This window comes from Homalodisca vitripennis, chromosome 1, assembly GCF_021130785.1.
Source record: "Homalodisca vitripennis isolate AUS2020 chromosome 1, UT_GWSS_2.1, whole genome shotgun sequence".
NCBI classification, from domain to species: Eukaryota; Metazoa; Arthropoda; class Insecta; order Hemiptera; family Cicadellidae; genus Homalodisca; species Homalodisca vitripennis.
The window spans coordinates 63,042,906-63,064,526 of NC_060207.1; the positions used below are offsets into that span (position 1 = coordinate 63,042,906).

At 33.1% G+C, this 21,621-nt stretch overlaps 1 protein-coding gene across 1 annotated transcript in view; it reads left to right on the forward strand.

The window, feature by feature from the left end:
• LOC124362994 (rho GTPase-activating protein 1) overlaps positions 1–21,621 on the forward strand; it is a 54,884-nt gene that overhangs the window by 19,049 nt on the left and 14,214 nt on the right. The window contains exons 5-7 of the mRNA XM_046818023.1: positions 1,376–1,474; positions 2,496–2,698; positions 19,777–19,977. Coding sequence (XP_046673979.1) covers positions 1,376–1,474; positions 2,496–2,698; positions 19,777–19,977 — 503 coding nt within the window. The remainder of the gene's footprint in view (positions 1–1,375; positions 1,475–2,495; positions 2,699–19,776; positions 19,978–21,621) is intronic.

The following is a 21,621-nucleotide window of genomic DNA, read 5'->3' on the forward strand; positions in this document are numbered from 1 at the left end:
AAATCAGTATGAAACTATAACCGGTACTTTTGTTACCGTTACTCACTCTTTGTTACAACATACTTATATGATTATGCTATAAAATTTATTATTAAAATATATTTTATTTTTGTTAATTTTAAATACGGTTTACTGAAATGTTGGAAAACCAATAGAAACGTAATCATTCCAGTCATATTGTCAGGTCAGGGTGTCTACCAATCTGGAATACGTAGAAAAACTGGGAAAGGCAGGTTATGAAACTGTTAGTTACTGTATTAGTTGCAAAATTAATGAAATGTCACTAACATCTTTCTTCAAATTTTTGAAACTACTCATTTTAGTTATAAAAGTACAATATTTATTGTCCTTACTACACAAAAATATTAATATTTCATTGAAACTAATAACACATACGGACCTAGTTGTCATAATTAATTGCGTAGTTTGTCCTGTAATATACCACTAGTCCCCATGACTGTAAGTGATAATATAGGTTATATGTGAAATAAATTAATTACTATATCAGCCGCTCTCGTCTATTGCATTAGAGTAACATACAGTTGTAGTTACAAAATTGTAAATAAAAATTCAAGTTTTTATTTTATGAAGCTTTGAAAATACCCTTAATTTAAAAACTTTACACCTGATTTGCAGCTTAAGTTAAAATAATAAGTTAAAATAAAAGTTAAATTGAAATTTCAAAAATTTAGGTGTGTATACAAACATTTAGTTAGGTAAATGTTATCAATATGTTTGTAATAGATAAAAAAATTAGCATACAATGAGTCAGATTCAAAACACGTATCAGAGTTCACCAGAGAGGTAGAGCGCACCCTCAAGGTGGGTTTTATAACAGTGTTTAAATAGTATTTCCACTGCATTAGATGGTTCATCTATGCAATCTGCATTACACTACTAAACAAGCACTCTATATTTAATATTTTATAAAACAAATATTTCTGCCTCTTTGGTAAACTTTAGCTGAAAGTATCCCCAGCTTTTTAGTGTTTACTAACTTTAAATAAATTTGTAAATCTTGTAATTATTTTTCCGAATTCTAAAGTATATAGGAAATTTTCCTATTTTCTCTTCATCAAAACATTCCTTGGACTGCAAAGAATATTAAAAAAAAAGAATTAGCCAAATTAGTTTAGCTATCCTCATGATTAGTGCTTAGCAACACATTTAGCGATTAATAAGATATAAATCTTGACTCTCATTTATCTTGGAGTTCAAATACAGATACTTCAGAAAATACTCCCATAGAGATGGGAAACTCCAAAGTAAAATAAAATGGACTTAACAAGACTTTAATTTACTCTAAACTATGTTTGACAAGTAGCTTAGAACAGTATTGTGTATAAAAAATATTCATATACTAATTATGTTTCAGTGTCAAATTTGGACGCAAGATGATGTATGTAAATTGCCTTAATGAACTAAGTCAGTATCTCAATTTGGACCAAATCAGCATACCCCAACCTGTCTTAGAGTGAGTTTTACTTATTTAGTTATTATTGTTTTCAATTTAGAGTTATTCTTCTCTATGTCAGTTTATATTATCAAATTTTAGAATATCAAAATTATTTGTCTCATCACTGGTCTTAAAGTTACATATTAACTATGGTTAACAAGTTATAGAGTTATACCGGATGTCCCACGAAGATGTTTAAAACGTTTGATTTTATATTACTTATCCATTTATGCACCTACAAGTTTCAAACTCTACACAATTCATTTAATAGGTTTTAAAAATTTTGTGAAAATTTCAGCTCTCTAGCAATTGTTGAAACAAAATGGTGACATATTGAAAATTGTATCAAGAAATGCTATTCTGTAGTATTGATAGATTACAGTTTCAGGGGTCTGACTTGTACTGTACCTGAAGTATTAACCTCTTATCGGTTTTATAAGTATTTATGTTTTTAATCTTGTGTAGTTACCATTGTCTTTATGTATAGGTGTGTATATTGTACTACTAATGCCATACTTGTATAACTCTTTGGACTTTGTCAATGCGTTGTATGTAGGATGACAATAAAGTATTCTTTAATTAATGTATGCAATACCCTAAACTTCTAGGCTCGAAAATGATGAGATGTAGTGTTAATGTATCAGTGTATAACCAAGATATTTTTGCCTTTGTTCTATTTAAATAATAACACAAAGAAACTGATATATAGTAACAAATTTACCGTAATATACAGATTAAATAAGTTGCTATAATGCAGAAGTGATGTTCTGGCACATTAAGAGATATCTATGTATATAGATGATTTAGATCATCAGGATCATTTAAACTGTATGCTATCCTTCTGTCGTGTTTAAGGCTCTTACTTAGTATATCCATTCAGTAATGGTAAAATAAATTGTCTGAATCAGAAGTGGGAGAAATGTACTCCCATAACCTTGATGGCTGGTTGCAGCTATCATCATGTATTTAGGTGCAGCCAATTCATAGTTACTTACACAAATAATTGTTGTCTATCCTGTGTGATGAAAGATGTGTGCAGGCACGATGAGCGTTTGATGGCAAAGAACAGCCGATTCAGCAGTTCGAGTGCTGCAGCACCCTCACCTCCCCACACTCCAGCCCCAACTCCTCTACCCACCCAACAATTTGGGGTGAGTCTGCAGTTCATCAAAGAAAATCACCAGGGAGAGGTCATCCCACCACTTGTCAGGCAGTGTGTAGAATTCCTTAGCTCACCTGATGGTATGTACAACTATTTAGTTATTGCAAAAAAAAAAATATATATTTTATATATATATATATATATATATATATATATATATATATATATATATATACAGGGTGATTCAAAACTAAACGGCAATCTCTCGAGAGCTTATTCTATAGCTAAAAACAAGTAAAAAAGTTCATATAACCATATGCCCGGAAACGCTTCGTTAGCGAGTTACGCCTAGCGAAAGATTTCCCCCGGATTTCAGAACCCTTGGTGAAGTCAGGCCGTATAAAAATGGTAAAGGTAGTTACAAAGATACAAATACGATTGTTTTTTATGTTTTTATATCTGACAAATTTATTAAAATTCGTCCCAGAGCTGTAAATGCAATACTTTCAGAGATATCTTACGTAAAACACAAGAATTGGTGCAAAGAAATAACACATTTTTGTGTTTAACGTAAGATTACTTCCATAAATGTTAAATAAAAGGTCATTTTTTTCTTAAACAGATTTGTAGAACGTTTAATTCTGAAAAGATTCATGTGAATTACTTAGGAAAAAAATTAATAATAGGTATTGAAATTTAGCTTTATTTAAAAATAAAACAGACGCACAAAAATGCATATTCTTATCTGCATAAAATAACTTGTATTGAGTAAACTTTGTTTTAATGACAACAACACAGCCATATTTTTAATTTCATTTAACCACTGTTTTCAATTTGTTTACATTTATAGAGTGTAAAATTCTACTAAGGAAGCTAACGATTACTTATCATGCTGAATTTTTAGATTTCAGCGATTATGTAAGTACTCTTCTAACATTAAAAAATGTTCAGAACTTTGTTTCCTCACAACTCCTTTTAAAAGCTAATTGGGGCAGCATCTATGCTAGATAAAAGTTTCCTGGCCTGTGCTTTTGAACTAATGTATACCAATTCTAGGCCAGGGAAGCCACCCAACCAGAAAAGCTGGAATTCAAAGGATCGTGAAAAAACCGGGAATCAAGCCGGGAAACTCCCTGAGAACCTCCTTGAATCAAGAACTGATTAATCTCGAAACACTGTATTTTATGCGATGTGGTTAGTAAAATTGTGAAATGAAGATCAACATATATCTGTGAGCCTCATCTGACACACAGGTTGGTCCGAGGTTAGAGTAGTGGAGTTTATCTGGTTAGTGTTACTACTTCTTTGCCGGCACAAGCCTCCCTCCCCTCCAATAAAAAAAAAACACATTTGACAATTAAAATCCGGCTGATTGATCGTCCCCGGATTTCTGAACTAAACGAGCGTGCTACGCTCTAACGTTGACTGATAAAGCAGGTATTGACCGCGATACAAATGGGGTTTCTTGTACTTAAGTATTCTTCAGTGCGCTCGCATGTGGAGTCTGGAGTCGGACGAAGTTTGTCCAACACTCTTATTCTTGAGTGAAAAATACTATTTTTTGAAATGACGTGTGTTAGATAGCTAGGTCACAATCCTAAAATGTAACATGTGTACCTATAAACAGGCTTAAGAGTTCGGTTCATTGAAATGAGCTGTGATGTGTAATGCTTTGATAGAAGTACAAGTTTTGCCGAGAAGGGGGCGTTTGCATTCTGTTGCAATAGCAATGACAGAATGAGATGAGGTTTGAGCGGTATGGGGGAAGCGAAAACATTTAATGTCTAGAATTGTCGGTGAGAAAAGCGCCATCATGTGGTAAACCCTACCCTTCCCTGCCCGCTCACGTCTGTCAAAGCTAGTGTCAGAGTGTTTCCCATAATGTAGAATATAAATATTAAAGTCGCTGCTCAATCCAGTGCTCACCACACCACTGTATCGAGGCCGAGCCTTGGTTGGTCTATTGAACGATCTAGCTCTAGCACAAAAATAATGATGATATGTTTTTATACTTATAGGAGTCATCATCCAAACTTCGACTGAACTGTGTTTACATGGCAAAAAGTTCTGCAAGTTTTGTGTCCGACTAGTAAAAATCACTATTCTAAATGGACGCAAGAGCTCTCACGAGACTTCCGTATTTGACTCCCAGAACAACCAGCGACACATCTGTAGAGAGTAATTGCGATACGTTATTGTCAGTAAAATTGCTTATATCTTGTTCTTATTATGCGACAGTAGTTCAAATACTCTTGCTACTCCCCTTGTCAGTGTACAAATGCAACTTAATGATTACGCCAGATCTACAGACGGGAGATGGCCAGCTGACCAAATCAACCATGCAACATCAGAGCGAGAATATATTTAGACGGGCGACGGCTGGTCCCTTCAGCGTCATTCTCTGATCAGTTATTTTCCTTGAACGACTTCTCTCCATCACCATGTGACGATCGTTGTGGACAATTCGAATGAGTTCAAACCAAATAGTCCCATGGTATGAGGAGCCTTATGTAATGTTGTTTCGTAGTCCATAACATATAATCTAATGCACATGTTATGTTCTTGTAAAGGGGTGATTTCTTTTCTTTTATTATTTTATTGGCACGTAAATAGGTGTCATGTTAATGTAACTCAAAATTTTTAGCAAATATTAAGTATTACATATAAAAGAAAAAGTTATTATCTAATTTGAACTGTCAAATTAAAAGCTACAATAGTTGCCTTTTTACAGAAGTAAGCTTATCTGATCTGAATATATAGTGTTTCTTGACTCGGTGAGACAAGGTAAAATCAACTATGGAACTAAAAATACAATAGCCATAAGTCTACATAACTTTTTGACGGATTTTCTTAATTGTGGGCAGACAAGCGCAACTCAACATTGGCGTTGAAACATAATCACTCGATGTAAATTCACACCAGTAGTGTCATACACATCCACCCGTCCTACTACATTACTTGTAAAGTAGCAAGCTACTGCTTAGCAAGTGCAGATATAAAAAAAAAACTTTTACTATACACTTAAAGACCTCTGCTATGAAACTTATTTTACTTTTGTCAGGAGTAGGCTTCTCAGAGCTGTATATGTATATATTTTTCTTGATCGAGAAAAAGGTAAAATCAACTAACTGAATGAAAAATACTAAAATTGGAATAAATTACAAGGGCCATATAAAATATACACCCATTTTTTTGGTTTTTCTTCATCATGGCAACAAGGCTACCTCAACATTAGCGTTATATGATTCACTTGAACCTGGAGTGCCCATACACATGCAAAACCTATGAAACTGTGTGCGAAGCCGCGGGTACTGCTAGTTAGTAGTGTAATTATAGAGCCACTACTTATTTTAGAAAAATAAATTTGTGTACTAACAACATTTTACAAGTGTAAACAATAAGAAGAAGAAAAGTTAATCTATTTCTTCAATTCACGATCTACACCTGCAAGACGATGTTGTGTCTCTTGGTGGTGGTCTTGACTAATCTGGATCACCATGTTTCGGACGTCGCCACTATGAGGATGATAACTTCGAAGCCGAGCTGCTGAACTGCCCCCAACCCGAGCGTTTGATAGCCTCTCGTACCCATTTGTTGATGAGGATGGAGGATGAGGAAGGACTTTAGTGATGTTTCCCACGTACGGCAGATCGTGGAGGTAGTGGGTGATGACACAGCTGACGTAGAGCTCATTGTTGTGAGCGCAGTGTCGTCTCCCCAGGCAACAAGGAGCTTGACCACCAGCGGCTATTAAGGTACACAACAGATTTATCTCAACATTATAAGCTTTTTTTGTGATGATTTTCATCTCGCATGAATGTAAAAGAGCATACTTAATAGTTTTTAATTGGATTTCAATTCCTTTGTATAAAAAGATATGATATATAATATAATCATGATGATAGCACAAGTTTTTTTACTTAACCCTGAAACAGGCCATAATTTTTCTCAAAATGTGAGCCATTTTATGATGCGATTTTTGTAAGGTTTTTATTTTTATCACTGCTCTCAATCTATTTTTCAAAGTACAGAAATTTAACAATTAGTGTTTTTTAGAAATAATTCACAGTTTACAACCGGTCAATCAGATGATCCGATAGAGCGAAATGCCGAGCAGTTGGTGGAGTTACTGGGAGAGGGCGGAATCACAGCGTCGGAGGGTGTTTACCCTACTACCCTGCGTGAACTCAAATCACCCAGGGTCTTTTTTGTTACAAAACGGTTTGCCTATAATACCTCTTATTGCATGTCAAGAAATATTAAAACAATTGAATTTCAGGCAGGTAATCAAGGGAACTTATTAAACAATGCACCAGGTTGAATTAGTTTTGGCAATTAATATTTTTCCAGTGCAAATTAACAAACCGAAACATAAGAATATTCATTTGCCAACAAACAATCCTCTCAGGATGGTCAGAACCGAAATTCAAATCTTTTGTGTAAAGTACCAAGTAGAAACCATATTTTGTTTGACTTTTTTCTGGACTAATGTTCGGTATTGCTCATTTATCCAATAGACAAAGTAACAATTGAAACTACATAGATTGAATGTGGAAGACATAGAGTAAAATTATAAATGTATTGTAATTTTAATTTGTGCATGTATGCTGATGTTACACTCCTGGACAAGTTTTGTGGAACAGGATTATAGCCCTAGTTATACTTCCATCACGGGCTGACCAGTAAAAAAACAAGCCCACCATCTCTTGGCTTTGGCAGGCTTACTGTGCTTTCGACCGCAAGTATAATAAAGAAAATCTCAAAGCCCTCTACTTAGTGCATCCCCACCAACTTTATTCGTATCATCTGGAAGATATTTAGAGACCTGGTGATCAGGTATTTCAACTGTTAGTATGTACAAAAGTTGAGCTACTGTGAGAAATATTCATGCATTAAATAGTGATCAGTATTAAATTCTGATAAAGAAAAGAAGATTATTAAAAGAAAAAATAAATATATTTTATATCAGTGTGTGAGTGAAAGAGGTATATAAACATGAACATTGAAGTAAAATTATTGAGGCCATTAAAATTCACTGTGTGTAGGTCATCTGGCTATTATGTGTGTGTTTTTTTTTTATCTGTGATTGTCCTCCTGTTGATTTATTTACATGAGTCAATTTTATTTGACATCCTTAGTCAAATCTCTTGGGGTTTTCAGTATTATGTGAAAAAATGTGAAATATAATGTTCATTTTAAGGTAGTTTAATTAACAAGGAATCACCTTAAATCAATTCTATTTAGAATTATTTTAAACATGACCATATAATGTATTTTTTTACAAAGATGTTCAGCTGGTAAACTTTTCATAATGTCCGTCCAATCCTTACTTGAGTGACCAATAAGATGGAAAAGAGCCGTTACACACCATACCGACACTGTTAGTCTTCACAAACTATCCTAATCCGACACATTTTCTATATTCCATATATGTAAATCTATACTAATTTTACTAACCGCTTACACCCAGGATGCACCATTACAATAATGGGTCTAGAAAGAAAGTTATTTTGGTACACACAGTTTATAATAGAAAATTGGATCTTTCATTTTATAATAAATTATAGTATTGTCACCTAAAATAATTTTCTTACTGTTCTTTACTACTTATCTTTATAGCCAGAAATTTTCATTTATACCCATTATTCTTTTGATGTTTTCAAATAAAGTTTACATTGAAATAACAGTAAATCATATTAAAAAATAGTAATCCTAATCTATGTGTTATTTATTAATATTGTACCGAAACAAATATAACAAATTATATCTTAAATTATAACATCCTTTGTATGTCCCTCTGTGGTGCAAACTTGAAACTGAGCATTAGCAAAGGCCCGAGAACTCAAGGTGGTACTCAAGAATGAATTGAGCCATCAAGTTTTACGTAGCTAACACTAAACACTGAGTGCATTCTGTTCCATTTGACGATGGTAGTTTTTTTACATCTTATTAAATTGTTTCTTTTGTCTGTTGGCAAACTTTTAGTTATCTACACAACTTTACAACTAACAGTGCTTTTCTTTAAAGCTTAAATATTCTGTAGCAAACCTGATATGAGGAATACAATGCCTTTATACCAAAACAATATTTTAAAGCAAAATATAACAAGCAATAAATAAAAGAGAAAAGTAATGATTTTTTTATAAGGTTGATAATTTGTAAACAAACCCGCAAAAGTAATTTTTTCAACTTATTTATAAATGCTGCAAAAGTTCATGGACAGATATCTTGAAAAATAATATAGACTAAAATAGTAGAAGAATAGATAACAAAACCAAAGATGAGGTTACCTATCAATAAAAAATACATTTCCCTTAGAAATATTTATTTTTTAACATTTTAATTTCTATTTCCTTTATTAAAATCCAATTTAAAACAAGTTGTATAAACATCATTAACTTATATGACTACATGAAAGCGCATGTAATAAGGAATAAACCAACAACAAAATCCATTCTATCTATAACAATATAATGTTGTAATCATATTGTTTGAAACTATGCAAAATGTTTCAAATGAACATATAATTTTGTGGTTAAGAACTTGGTGAAACCAGAACATTTATATTAAACTTCATTATTAAAAGACTTTATCAGACTAAAATTAAATGATATACACATCACAATATATATCAACCTCTAAATTTTCAAGACAGTTTTTTATCTGTGAATTACAATTTAAATTACATTTTAAAAGAGATATTTTCCAATTTATTTTAATAATAAAAATTATCTGTTTCCTTTGTTTAAAGTTATATTTTTGCACACTTTAAAAAATTGCACCCCATTGTTTGGTCCGAAGACCATTCATATGGAATTGGGATGAAGATGCCCACATAATAACATCGGGAACCACACTTTCTTCAAAAGAAAATTAATTGAGGCAACATACATTAAATTGGCAGACCAACCAATCAGTCAACCTCAGTCGAGATTAGGACCGCTTTGGTTGCCAATTCTAAAAAATGAACTAAAGAGAAAACCAAAAGTATCAAACTATCGGATATTTGTAATAAACCAATGCGGAGTCACAATATGGTTTTTTTTTTTATCTAGAAATTTCATCTCGCATGAACCAATAATAACGAAAGGCCCATTCCTGTTCCCCTGTCCCTTGTATACTTTTCCGCCATCTTGTTTTAGCCAGCCGTCACGATTGCCATGTGCTAGTCGCTCTGGTCAGTCGTAAAGGTGGCCAGTGATAGACGAGTGAAGACGCATTGTGACCTGTATTCCGTAGTTTACTTTTAATGATTAGTGTTTTTGGTATAGTTTTTGTATTAGAGTGCATGTTCTTTAGTGTTAGTGAAGTTGACAACAACATGTAGGTTGTGAATTCCTGACTTAGGCTTGCCACAACGCTTTAGCAAGATGTGTTTATATTAACTTAGTTTGTAATTATGTATTATGGTTAGTTTCTTTACCTGAAGAAGATATCAGATTGCAGATCTCGAAACGTAAAGTGTTACTGTTTTCTTGTTATTCACTGAACGATGGCAAATGTCCGGAAAAATCCTGTTCCTTTCACAATCCTTCCATCGTCAAAAATAACCTTTAAACAAGAGAATTGATTCTCTAGTACGGACCCGGAACCAGTAAACAAATCAAAGACCTTGAGAGCTTGCATCTTAAATTAACTAAACACATGTAATATCATTTAACTTTTAAACATTCTTGCATAAATTTAAGGTTGAAGACCTTATGCCTAAAAGGGTTAACTCTAAAAACACACCTTTTCATAGTAGGAAAGCCAGTAAAATGTTTGTCTTCTGCTTCTAAATCTTTACTTAAAGAAAGAATTGCATATCATCATCGTGAAAGATACCTCCTCCAAAATATATTGAGTGTAAAAAAACTGAATTAAAAACACTGATCCGGTACGACAGAATTCAACAACATTCTCGAAAGCATCCAAAATAGATGTAATAAAAGTTTCTGAAACAGATAAGAAAAAGAAAATCAACCTCCCAAACTGGATAAAATTAGGCCTAAAAAATATGATTTGCCTAAGGATGGCAACGTGAATACGGATGCAAATAATAAAAAATGTAATCAACCTCTCTTCAAAAATCCTGAATGAAGCCGGAAATATCAGTTCTTAATCCAAGGGTTTAAAACTTTTCTGTGGCACAAAAATCGGTAAAGTTGGCACTGGATTTTGTAACATGGAAATCGAGTCGGCTGTTTTCACAGTTACCTGAGGAACAGGGGTGAACCGTTTCGTTGTGAGGCCAGTCTTTTACTCAGAAAAATACCTCCCACAAAACCCAATTTGACAATATAGAGGAGCAAAAAGGCCAGGTCGATCCTTGGGAAAGACGACACGGTCAAAATCTTAACTTACCTGCCGACAAAGGCATCACTACTTGTCTGGTACTTGACTCAGTAGCCGTATAAAGAAAAGATTGCGAAACTATTAAATACTGGCAAATATACAGTTTTAAATAAAGACCCGACTGATTCATTTGAACGCAAAGTAGCTAAAAACACCTTAAGAAAACATAAAGAATTTTTTTCAGATAAATTTAGATCTCTAAATTAACTCCTCACCACTCAAAAAATCCCCCATATGTAATGGCCTTCACCCCAAAATCCACAAACCTACCCATCGGTCCGTCACAACCTACCATCCCTCTTCGGCCCATCATTAGTTTCTCGTGTTTCACCTTGCAGGGAATTGTCTGAAAGTCCTCTTGGACATCTTAACGCCATTGGGTAGGAAAACTGACTCTGTTTCATCAAAAATTTCCAGGGATTTCGTAGAGAAGTCAAAATCCCTAAAGTTGACTGAAACTGACAAACTGGTAAGTTTTGATGTCGAAAGTACTATTTACAAAATGTACCCAGTTCCAGAAACTCTCGGAATTATTAAATCACGTCTCAAAGAAGAACCAAACATTAAAAGGATAGAACTAAACTTCACCCGTGCCAGTAATTATGGAACCTGTTAGAAACTATGGCACTCAATCAATTATTTTGAGTTAGAGGGTAAAAAAATTTTACCGTCAAGATGAGGGATGGCAATGGGTTCTCCACTGTCTCCTATTTTCGCCAATATCTTTATGAGAGGAATTCGAGCGAAAAGCTATGGCTTCAGCTCAGTTCAAACCGAAGATTTGGTGGAGGTATGTGGATGAATACCTTAGTTATTCTTTTTTCTCATGGAGACATTGAATTAAATAATTTTTTGAATCACATTAGATATAGTATTTCTCCTTCCATCCGCCTCACAATGGAAGTGGAAGTCCCAAAACAAGCTTCCCTTTTTGGATGTGTGTTGTATTAAGAGATAGGGATGTCCTATAAGACAACTGTTTTTCGAAAGATAACACACACAGGAAAATATTTAAATTATCAATCCAACCATCAAAAATCTGTCAACGAGAAGGGAGTAGCCTACGCGTCCTTGTTTGATAGAGCAAAGAGCCTTGTGCTCAGGATAAAGATATGGACTAAAAGAAAGAATTTAAGAAAATTGAATCGTATCTCAGAAGCAATGGATACCCTCCAATTAGTAAATAATAATAAGTGCAAACGAACCAGAAGAATCAATTCCTGAGTCAGAAAAACAGATTTTGTGATATTTAATTTGCGTTTTAATGTCAATCCCTTATGTGCCGGGATTATCGGAGAAGAAAATTAGAAGAGTAGGTAGAAAGTACAACATTAGAACCGCGTTTAAAACACACAACACTCCTTAGCCAAGACACTCTTAACAAAGTCTCGTAAAAACAAAACCAAAAAATGGCACACAGGATTCCAAAAACTGTGTTTACAGTATAAAAAATGTCTAGCTGCAATAGGAATACATAGATAGTGAGACAAAAAGACCACTAAACGTAAGGATAAAAGAACACAAAGAAAACACGAGAAAGGGTTTCACGCAGAAAAGTCAAAAATTGCACACCATTGTTGGTCCGAAGACCATCATATGAAATTGGGATGAAGCCCACATAATACAGCGGGAACCACATTTCTTCAAAAGGAAATTAATGAATCAGGCAACATACATTAAATTGGCAGACCAACCAATCAGTCAACCATCAGTCGAGATTAGGACCGCTTTGGTTGCCAATTCTAAAAAAATGAACTAAAAGAGAAAACCAAAGTATCAAACGGATCGGATATTTGTAATAAACCAATGCGGAGTCACAATATTGGTCTTAAGAAGTTCATCTCGCATGAACCAATAATAACGAAAGGGGCCCATTCCTGTTACCCCCTTCCCTTTGTATTTCCGGCCACTTGTTTTTAGCCAGCCGTCACGATTGCCATTGGCTAGTCGCTCTGGTCAGTCGTAGGTGGCCAGTAGTACCGAGTGAAGACGCATTGTGACCTGTATTACCGTAGTTTACTTTTAATGATTAGTGTTTTGTATAGTTTTGTATTAAGTGCATGTCTTTAGTGTTAGTGAAGTTGACAACAACATGTGAGGTTGTGATTCCTGACTTAGGCGTGCCACACAACGCTTTAGTAAGATTATTGTTTATTTTAACTTAGTTTGTAATTATGTATTTTAAGGTTAGTTCTTTACCTGAAGAAGAGATCAATTGCAGATCTCGAAACGTAGTGTTTACTGTTTTCTTTGTTTCACTGAACGATGGCGAAATGTCCGGAAAAAATCCTGTTTCTTCCTATCTGTTTTCCTTTTTAACACATTGGTCTTTTTGCACAGTTGGCAAAAGGATATGTTATGTACATGATGTTGTAAAACCCAAACTCACAATATTGATTCATCCGTTTGGATCTCTGCAACAATGCTATGACATATTTATTTCACTCCAACAAAAAATATTTTAGTGAATAATTGATAATATGAAGAATAACACATTAATTTATAAAGGTCCGTATGTATATATGCTACCGCCCCAGAAACTGTCTGGACAGTAGTCGCACATATGTAGGGCAAGGATAACAAAAAATCAAATATACTTCATACTTATAGAACAAATTTTAAAAGTGTTTCAGAGATCTGCAGGAAGATTGTAGCATGTGACAGGGCTGCAGCATTATTAAAAACACAACTGTCTGGACAAATAGCCACGCGCAAATGTTTTTGAAACAAAATTTCGAAACAATCTGAAAAAGCACAATCACTCACCCCTGTGTTTTAAGTCTTTTGTGACTCAACTATGTGACTAATATCATCAAAAAATTATTAGTCATCTGTTTAAAAAGAGGATAAAAACATGTTCAGTTTTATTATCTATAGTACGCAATCTAGTATTATTTTCATTAGCTTCCTGATACTAAGTGGTTATTTTGACGTTTGTCCATTATAAGGCAAGTTGGCCAACGTGGTATTTGTAAATTTCAAATGTTTTCTAAAAATAAAATAATACCATTTTCCTTGATTTTTTTACAAAGTCTTAACTTTTGCTAGAAGAACTAGTAAAAAAAAGGAAGCATAATAGATGAATTAAAATTTAGAGAAAGAAGTAAGTGTAAGTTTGAAATAATATTCATCATACCTTCCTTCTAACGAAAATTCTCCAAAATCGAATGGTGTAGAGCCTACTTAGTGAAAGAATTTATTGATATAATATTCTGGAGTTCTATGATATTATTTTTCTAACAGAAGTAGACATATATTCAAGGTACATAATAAATTTCAGTATCCTTGGTTAAGAGATATTTCAAAAGGTAAGTAAAATTTTGATTGGTTCTATTTGGGTTTTTTTATATAAAAAAATATGTACATATTAGGTTTTTTAGAAATCAAATTAACTAAAAACTTATCAAAACTAGATCTATTTAAATTAACTTTCCTATCTCCAAGGTACTTCCAGTGTCATAGTTAAAAAGTTTGCCTTTTGCCCCCGATCAAGAAAATATATACGCAGTGAAAACCAATTTTGATCAAAAAAGCATCTACTTTTGGCTCTTTTAAATTTATTTCCTGTTTAAGATATTTTCAAGTGCCATTGTGAGTTATAGTTTTCCTTATTTTGTCCTGATGAAGAAAATATATATACATAGGAAAATACTGAAGCATTGAAAATATTTTCATTGATACTGTAACACATATTCCAATATTAATTCAAAAAATTTTGCAAGGCCTTTCGGATTGGAGGATTTCCATCGTCAGGCAAACTTCACAAATAAAATAAAAATATCTGCCGTGCGGGAGGACCCGAGCCAGGTGCGCTCAAGCAATGCGTGACCTCATAGACACGGTGGCTGGTGCACGCTTTGTAATTTTAACAAAACGGATAGTCTACTATTAACTCTTTCACTCATTCAACTACTTACCCATAGCCACATTCTATGCTTTTAAAAACCTGTTATTCATATTACAGTCTGCTCCTATACACTGATAGTATAAATGAATACTAAGATACACATGAAAACTATCGCTTAAAATATATAAATACTGTAGTAATAATTTTGGCAAAACATAATACAAAAATATTATAAAACAAAAATCAAACTTTGAGTAATGATTTCCTTCAAAATATTACAACACGTGAATAACATTAACATGACACATTCACATATTATTACAGTACATTTTTAGATTTCTTAAAACTAACTGGCGGTGTACCACAGGCCAGAAAACGCAGTATCGGGAAAATGCAGTACGGTGGTGTACCAGCTCGTAACATCGCACCCGCATCACATGTAGTCGTGGAAATGGGAGCAAAATCAGTAGTGAAAACTATAACCCGGTACTTTTGTTACCGTTACTCACGTCGGTTGTTACACACATACTTATATGATTATGCTATAGAAATTATCTATGTATTAACAATATATTTTATTTTTTGTTTAATTTTAAATACGGTTTACCATGAAATGTTGGAAAACCAATAGAAAACGTAAATCATTTCCAGTCATATTGTCAGGTCAGGGTGTCTACCAATCTGGAATACGTAGAAAAACTGGGAAAGCAGGTTATGAAACTGTTAGTTACTGTATTAGTTTGCAAAATTAATGAAATGTCACTAACATCTTTCTTCAAATTTTTGAAACTACTCATTTTAGTTTATAAAAGTACAATATTATTTATTGTCCTTACTACACAAAAATATTAATATTCATTGAAACTAATAACCCATAACGGACCTAGTTGTCATAATTAATTGCGTAGTTTGCTCCCTGTAATATACCCACTAGTCCCCATGACTGTAAGTGATAATATAGGAGGTTATAATGTGAAATAAATTAATTACTATATCAGCTGCTCTCGTCTATTGCATTAGAGTAACATACAGTTGTAGTTACAAAATTGTAAATTAAAAATTCAAGTTTTTTTTTTTTTTTTATGAATAAGCTTTTTGAAAATACCCTTAATTTAAAAACTTTACACCCTGATTTGCAGCATAAGTTAAAATAATAAGTTAAAATAAAAGTTAAATTGAAATTTCAAAAATCTAGGTGTGTATACCATAACATTTAGTTAGAGTTAAATAATATCAATTGTATGTTTGTAATCAAGATAAAAAAAATTAGCATAACAATAGTCCAGATTCAAACACACGTATCAAGTTCACCAGAGAAGGTAGAGCGCCACTCTCAAGGTGGGTTTTTAATTAACAGTGTTTTAAATAGAATTTCCACTGCATTAGATGGTTCATACCTATGCAATCTGCATTACACTAACTAAACAAGCAACTCTAGTATTTTAATATTTTATAAAACAAATATTTCTGCCTCTTTGGTGAACTTTAGCTGAAAGTATCCCCAGCTTTTTTAGTGTTTACTAACTTTAAATAAATTTGTAAATCTTGTAATCATATTTTTCCGAATTCCTAAAGTATATGAGGAAACTTTCCTATATTCTCTTTATCAAAACATTCCTTGGACTGCAAAGAATATTAAAAAAAAAAGAATTAGCCAAATTAGTTTAGCTATCCTCATGATTAGTGCTTAGCAACACATTTACGTCGATTAATAAGATATAAATCTTGATTCTCAAGATATTTTATCTTGGAGTTCAAATACAGATATTTCAGAAAATACTCCCATAGAAAATGGGAAACTCCAAAGTAAAATAAAAAGGACTTAACAAGACTTTAAATTTACTCTAAACTATGTTTGACAACTAGCTTAGGAACAGTAATGTGTGTATAAAAAATATTCATATACTAATTATGTTTCAGTGCGTCAAATTTGGACGCAAGATGATGTAATGTAAATTGCCTTAATGAACTAAGTCAGTATCTCAATTTGGACCTAATCAGCACTAACCACCATACCTGTCTTAAGTGAGTTTTACATTTATTTAGTTATTATTGTTTTCAATTTAAAGTTATTCTTCTCTATGTCAGTTTATATTATCAAATGTTTTAGAATATTCAAAATTATTTTGTCTCATCACTCCCGGTCTTAAAGTTTATTACATATTAACTATGGTATAACAAGTTATAGAGTTATAACCGGATGTCCCACGAAGATGTTTTAAAACATTTGGATTTTATATTACTTGTCCATTTTATGGGTGCACTTACAAGTTTACAAACTCTACACAATTCATTTAATAGGTTTTAAAAATTCTGTGTAAAATTTCAGCTCTCTAGAAATTGTTGAAACAAAATGTTGACATATTGAAAATTGTATCAAGAAATGCTATCCTGTAGTAATTGATAGATTATTTACAGTTTCAGAGGGGTCTGACTTGTACTCTAACCTGAAGTATTAACCTCTATGTCAACGGTTTTTATTAAGTATTTATGTTTTTAATCTTGTGTAGTTACCATTGTCTTTATGTATAAGGTGTGTATATTGTAACTATTAATGCCATACTTGTATAACTCTTTGACTTTGTCAATGCGTTGTATGTAGGATGACAATAAAGTATTCTTTAATTAATGAAAGCAATACCCTAAACTTCTAGGCTCGAAAATGATGAGATGTAGTGTTAATGTATCAGTGTATAACCAAGATATTTTTGCCTTTGTTCTATTTAAATAATAACACACAAGAAACTGATATATAGTAACAAATTGACCGTAATATACAGATTAAATAAGTTGCTATAATGCAGAAGTGATGTTCTGGCACATCAAGAGATATCTATGTATATAGATGATTTAGATCAGCAGGATCGTTTAAACTGTATGCTATCCTTCTGTCGTGTTTAAGGCTCTTACATAGTATATCCATTCAGTAATGGTAAAATAAATTGTCTGAATCAGAAGTGGGAGAAATGTACTCCCATAACCTTGATGGCTGGTTGCAGCTATCATCATGTATTTAGGTGCAGCCAATTCATAGTTACTTACACAAATAATTGTTGTCTATCCTGTGTGATGAAAGATGTGTGCAGGCACGATGAGCGTTTGATGGCAAAGAACAGCCGATTCAGCAGTTCGAGTGCTGCAGCACCCTCACCTCCCCACACTCCAGCCCCAACTCCTCTACCCACCCAACAATTTGGGGTGAGTCTGCAGTTCATCAAAGAAAATCACCAGGGAGAGGTCATCCCACCACTTGTCAGGCAGTGTGTAGAATTCCTTAGCTCACCTGATGGTATGTACAACTATTTAGTTATTGCAAAAAAAAAAAAAATATATATATATATATATATTCTTCAGGTCGATTTGAGAATGGTTTAGATTTACAAATTTAAGCAGGTACAAATTAAATTTAGAAGATAAAAGATACATTTTTCCAAGCACCTGCCCAGTATAAACTACAATTATGAGACAGTTATGTACATTAAATAACCAAACACTATTTGAAAGCGCTAAGTTATGATGTATATTTGTCTTTAAAATAAATTTCTGGTTGGGGGCTTAAAGCTTGAATATTAAACCACTTTATAATAAAGTACATGTACTGTACACATGCGTCTTTTTATAATTTTGTTGTGGTTTGCAAGACACCTCATCCCACAAAAAATTTAAAAATTATCCTTAATTAAATTTATAAATATGAGCAGTAATGACCACCATGAAGTAATTTTCATTATTTATTAAACGTTATTTGAATTATTGTGTGTTTGAAAAACTAACTCGATTTTTGGTTATACCTTATATATTAGAACTGTTACGACAGATGTTTTTATTTTTATTACAATTACTCAAAACTGTATCTACAAATCCTAATAATATAAATGCATAAGAGCCTTTGTTTGTTTGTTTTGCTTTCACGAATAAACTATTCAACTGCTGAAATTTGACATGGACATTTTTAGGGTCCCTGGAACACCCCACTGGACTTTAAAGTAGATACAAAATCCCACCTTGGTTTCTAAAATTGTAAAATATTAATTAAAAGAGCATTTCTAATGTAATCAACTGTTCTGTGTAAACATTGTGTGTTTATTTTAATTTTGTTTACATTTATAGTGAGTACAAATATTTTTAACATTGTTTTATATTTCAGCAATTAGGTAAGTACTCCTCTTTATAAAGTAAATAATTCAAAACATAAGATGGTCAGAATTTGACACCGAAGTCTCCCTGAAGCAGTCGGCAAGAACTATGCTAAACGAAAGTTCGATGGACTGTGCTTTTGAACTAATGTTCTAAATGTTCTAAAATGATAACAATATTTTTCAGTTTATAAAGAAACTAATGCAGTGCCATTGTTAATGTACTTTTAACAGTAGCCTACATTTTCATCAAATATTAAGTATTAGATCTAAAAGACAATGTTACTATCTTACAAAGTAAATTAGAATGGCCGTAAATACAACTTTTTGACGTTTTATTCGTTGTGGCAACAACGCAAACTCAACATTGGTGTTGGAAATATAATTCACTGGAACCAGCAGTGATCATACATATGCAAGCCCTAATAAATTGCGTGCAAAGGAGTGGGTAACTGCTAGCACTTGCAGATATAAGAGGTGATGTAGTCTAACCTGTACTTTACATTTAAAGTCTGTTATCAAACCTAAATTAGTTGTCTTTTGAGAAAAGTAGGGTTCTCTGAGTTGTGAATGTGTGAAGTTGTGAATATATATATTCTTGATCAGAAAAGAGGCAAACTCTTTATACAGTATATGATATCCCCCAACAAAACTTGATTTATAGCCAAATGTTTTTGTACTTAATATTGAGTATTTAACAAATAAATCCACCTTCTAATAATAAAAAATGGTATAGTATGTTTACGATATTGCAATAATTGAATTGTCTGAGCATCTCAATAGAAAAGTAGCCTTGAATGTGAGGTATGGTAGGAGTATCCCACAGCTATTTAAAGCTTTATTTTGTATTATGTAATACATTTATTTTCAGTCACATCTAAGATTCTGTTGAATTTTACAGCACTAGAGACTGAAGGTCTGTTTCGAAGGTCTGCAAATGTCTCAGTTGTCAAAGAACTGCAAGCAAAAGTCAATCAAGGGCTTCCAATAGATTTCAATGGTGATGTCCATATTGCAGCAGTCCTTTTGAAAACATTCCTTAGAGAATTAGAAGAGCCTATTATGACCTTTGACCTCTACGATGAAATCACCCAATTTCAGAGTAAGTTTATACTATAACGTTAGTTTTATACAGATAGAAAATATACCTTTAATTTTACAGAATTTCAGAAATCTATTAGGTCAACAAAAACCTTGTTGCATACAAAATTACATACAAATATGACGTTGAATTGATTTTTGTTTTATGTTTGCATACTATGTCCATATTAGTATGAAGTAGTCTCAATATCTACTTGAATCATGACATTCTATAAATTACAATGAAGTATCAGTTTGATATTTTACACATTCATTCAAGCCCTGTATAATTATAACTAGTGGTGTAGTCTTCTAGCAGTATTTTGAAATGGAAAACTTACAAGATAGACATCACCCTGTAAGTTTGGATGGAGAATTTAGATACATAATAATTTTATCATTTTGAAATCTGAGCTTATGTTCAAAACAACCATTGTAAATAATTTTGGTGATAATATATAAATTAAATGTATAATTGTAGAGGGATATAATTACCTATTGAGAATAAACAACACCCTACTGATTGATAGATCTTGTTAATTATGGGGTGTAGTTTAACTATGGCGAGTTTGCACTTGGCTGGATGTATTCAAAATATAGATTCCGTGCTCATGAAATGGGACTGTTCAACACTGCTAGGCAATGGCCAAGCCTGCTGTACTAGCCACGTAAGGCTCCCATCCCTCATCAAGCGATATTTGTAAACGTGGTGGACACGTTTCAAGTTGTACATGCACAGAGCGAGTCTGCTGCAACCCCAACCACAAGTACCTAACACTTAAAATTCAAATTTCTGTACTGCCAGAGATATTATATAATGTATAGCAATCGTCAGAATTAAACAATTATTTGTTTAGAATTTTAACAATCGCACAACATGAAACTCCAATCATACCATGTGTTCTCATACACTACTACACATTCCTACCAATATTCCCACTTTCAGCGCTGGTTGTCAGTCTACTGATTGTGCGGTCACCCTGTCATATGCACTAAACTCATCAGCACTATTAAATGCTTGGGATGCTAAAAGGTATTTCAAACAAGTTTTTAACATCTTAGGACAATCTTTATTAATTTTTTGAAACTTGTTGATGAAACATTTCCCTGCCTGTGAGTGTAAGTATTCATAAACCTCTGTTCTGTGCCTGCCAATTCGGTTGATGTGCTTTGTTCCTGTCGCATATTCATGTATGTCTTGGTCCCATGTCAGGGCACATTTAAACACACAAAACTTCAATTGTGAAATTATCTTAATTGCTTTGTTTTGCTTCAGCACTGTTCTCTGTTGTGTACCTGAGCTTGAGTTTGGTATTTACAAGTGGGTGGTTCTGTGAATCTTCGAGGAATGAAAATGAAGCACCTAATTGAGGAATTATGTACTTGTCCAGTGATTTGGAACTCTACTAGAGTTGATATCTTTTCAAATATTGACCGTAAAAAACATGGCTGCTATATTATCACAACAATTGTGGCTGTGTGGAATGGTGTGGCCGATATAGCATACAAAAAACCACGCTAGCCACGCACATTGTGTAGTGGCCATTAGTGTTACCTCAGGAACTTCAGAATTCCTTATTTGTTGATTTTAAGTGCAGCTTAGTTTAATCAAACAAATAGTTACTAGAGATTTGATGTGCTACATATTTGTTCTGAAATCATTATC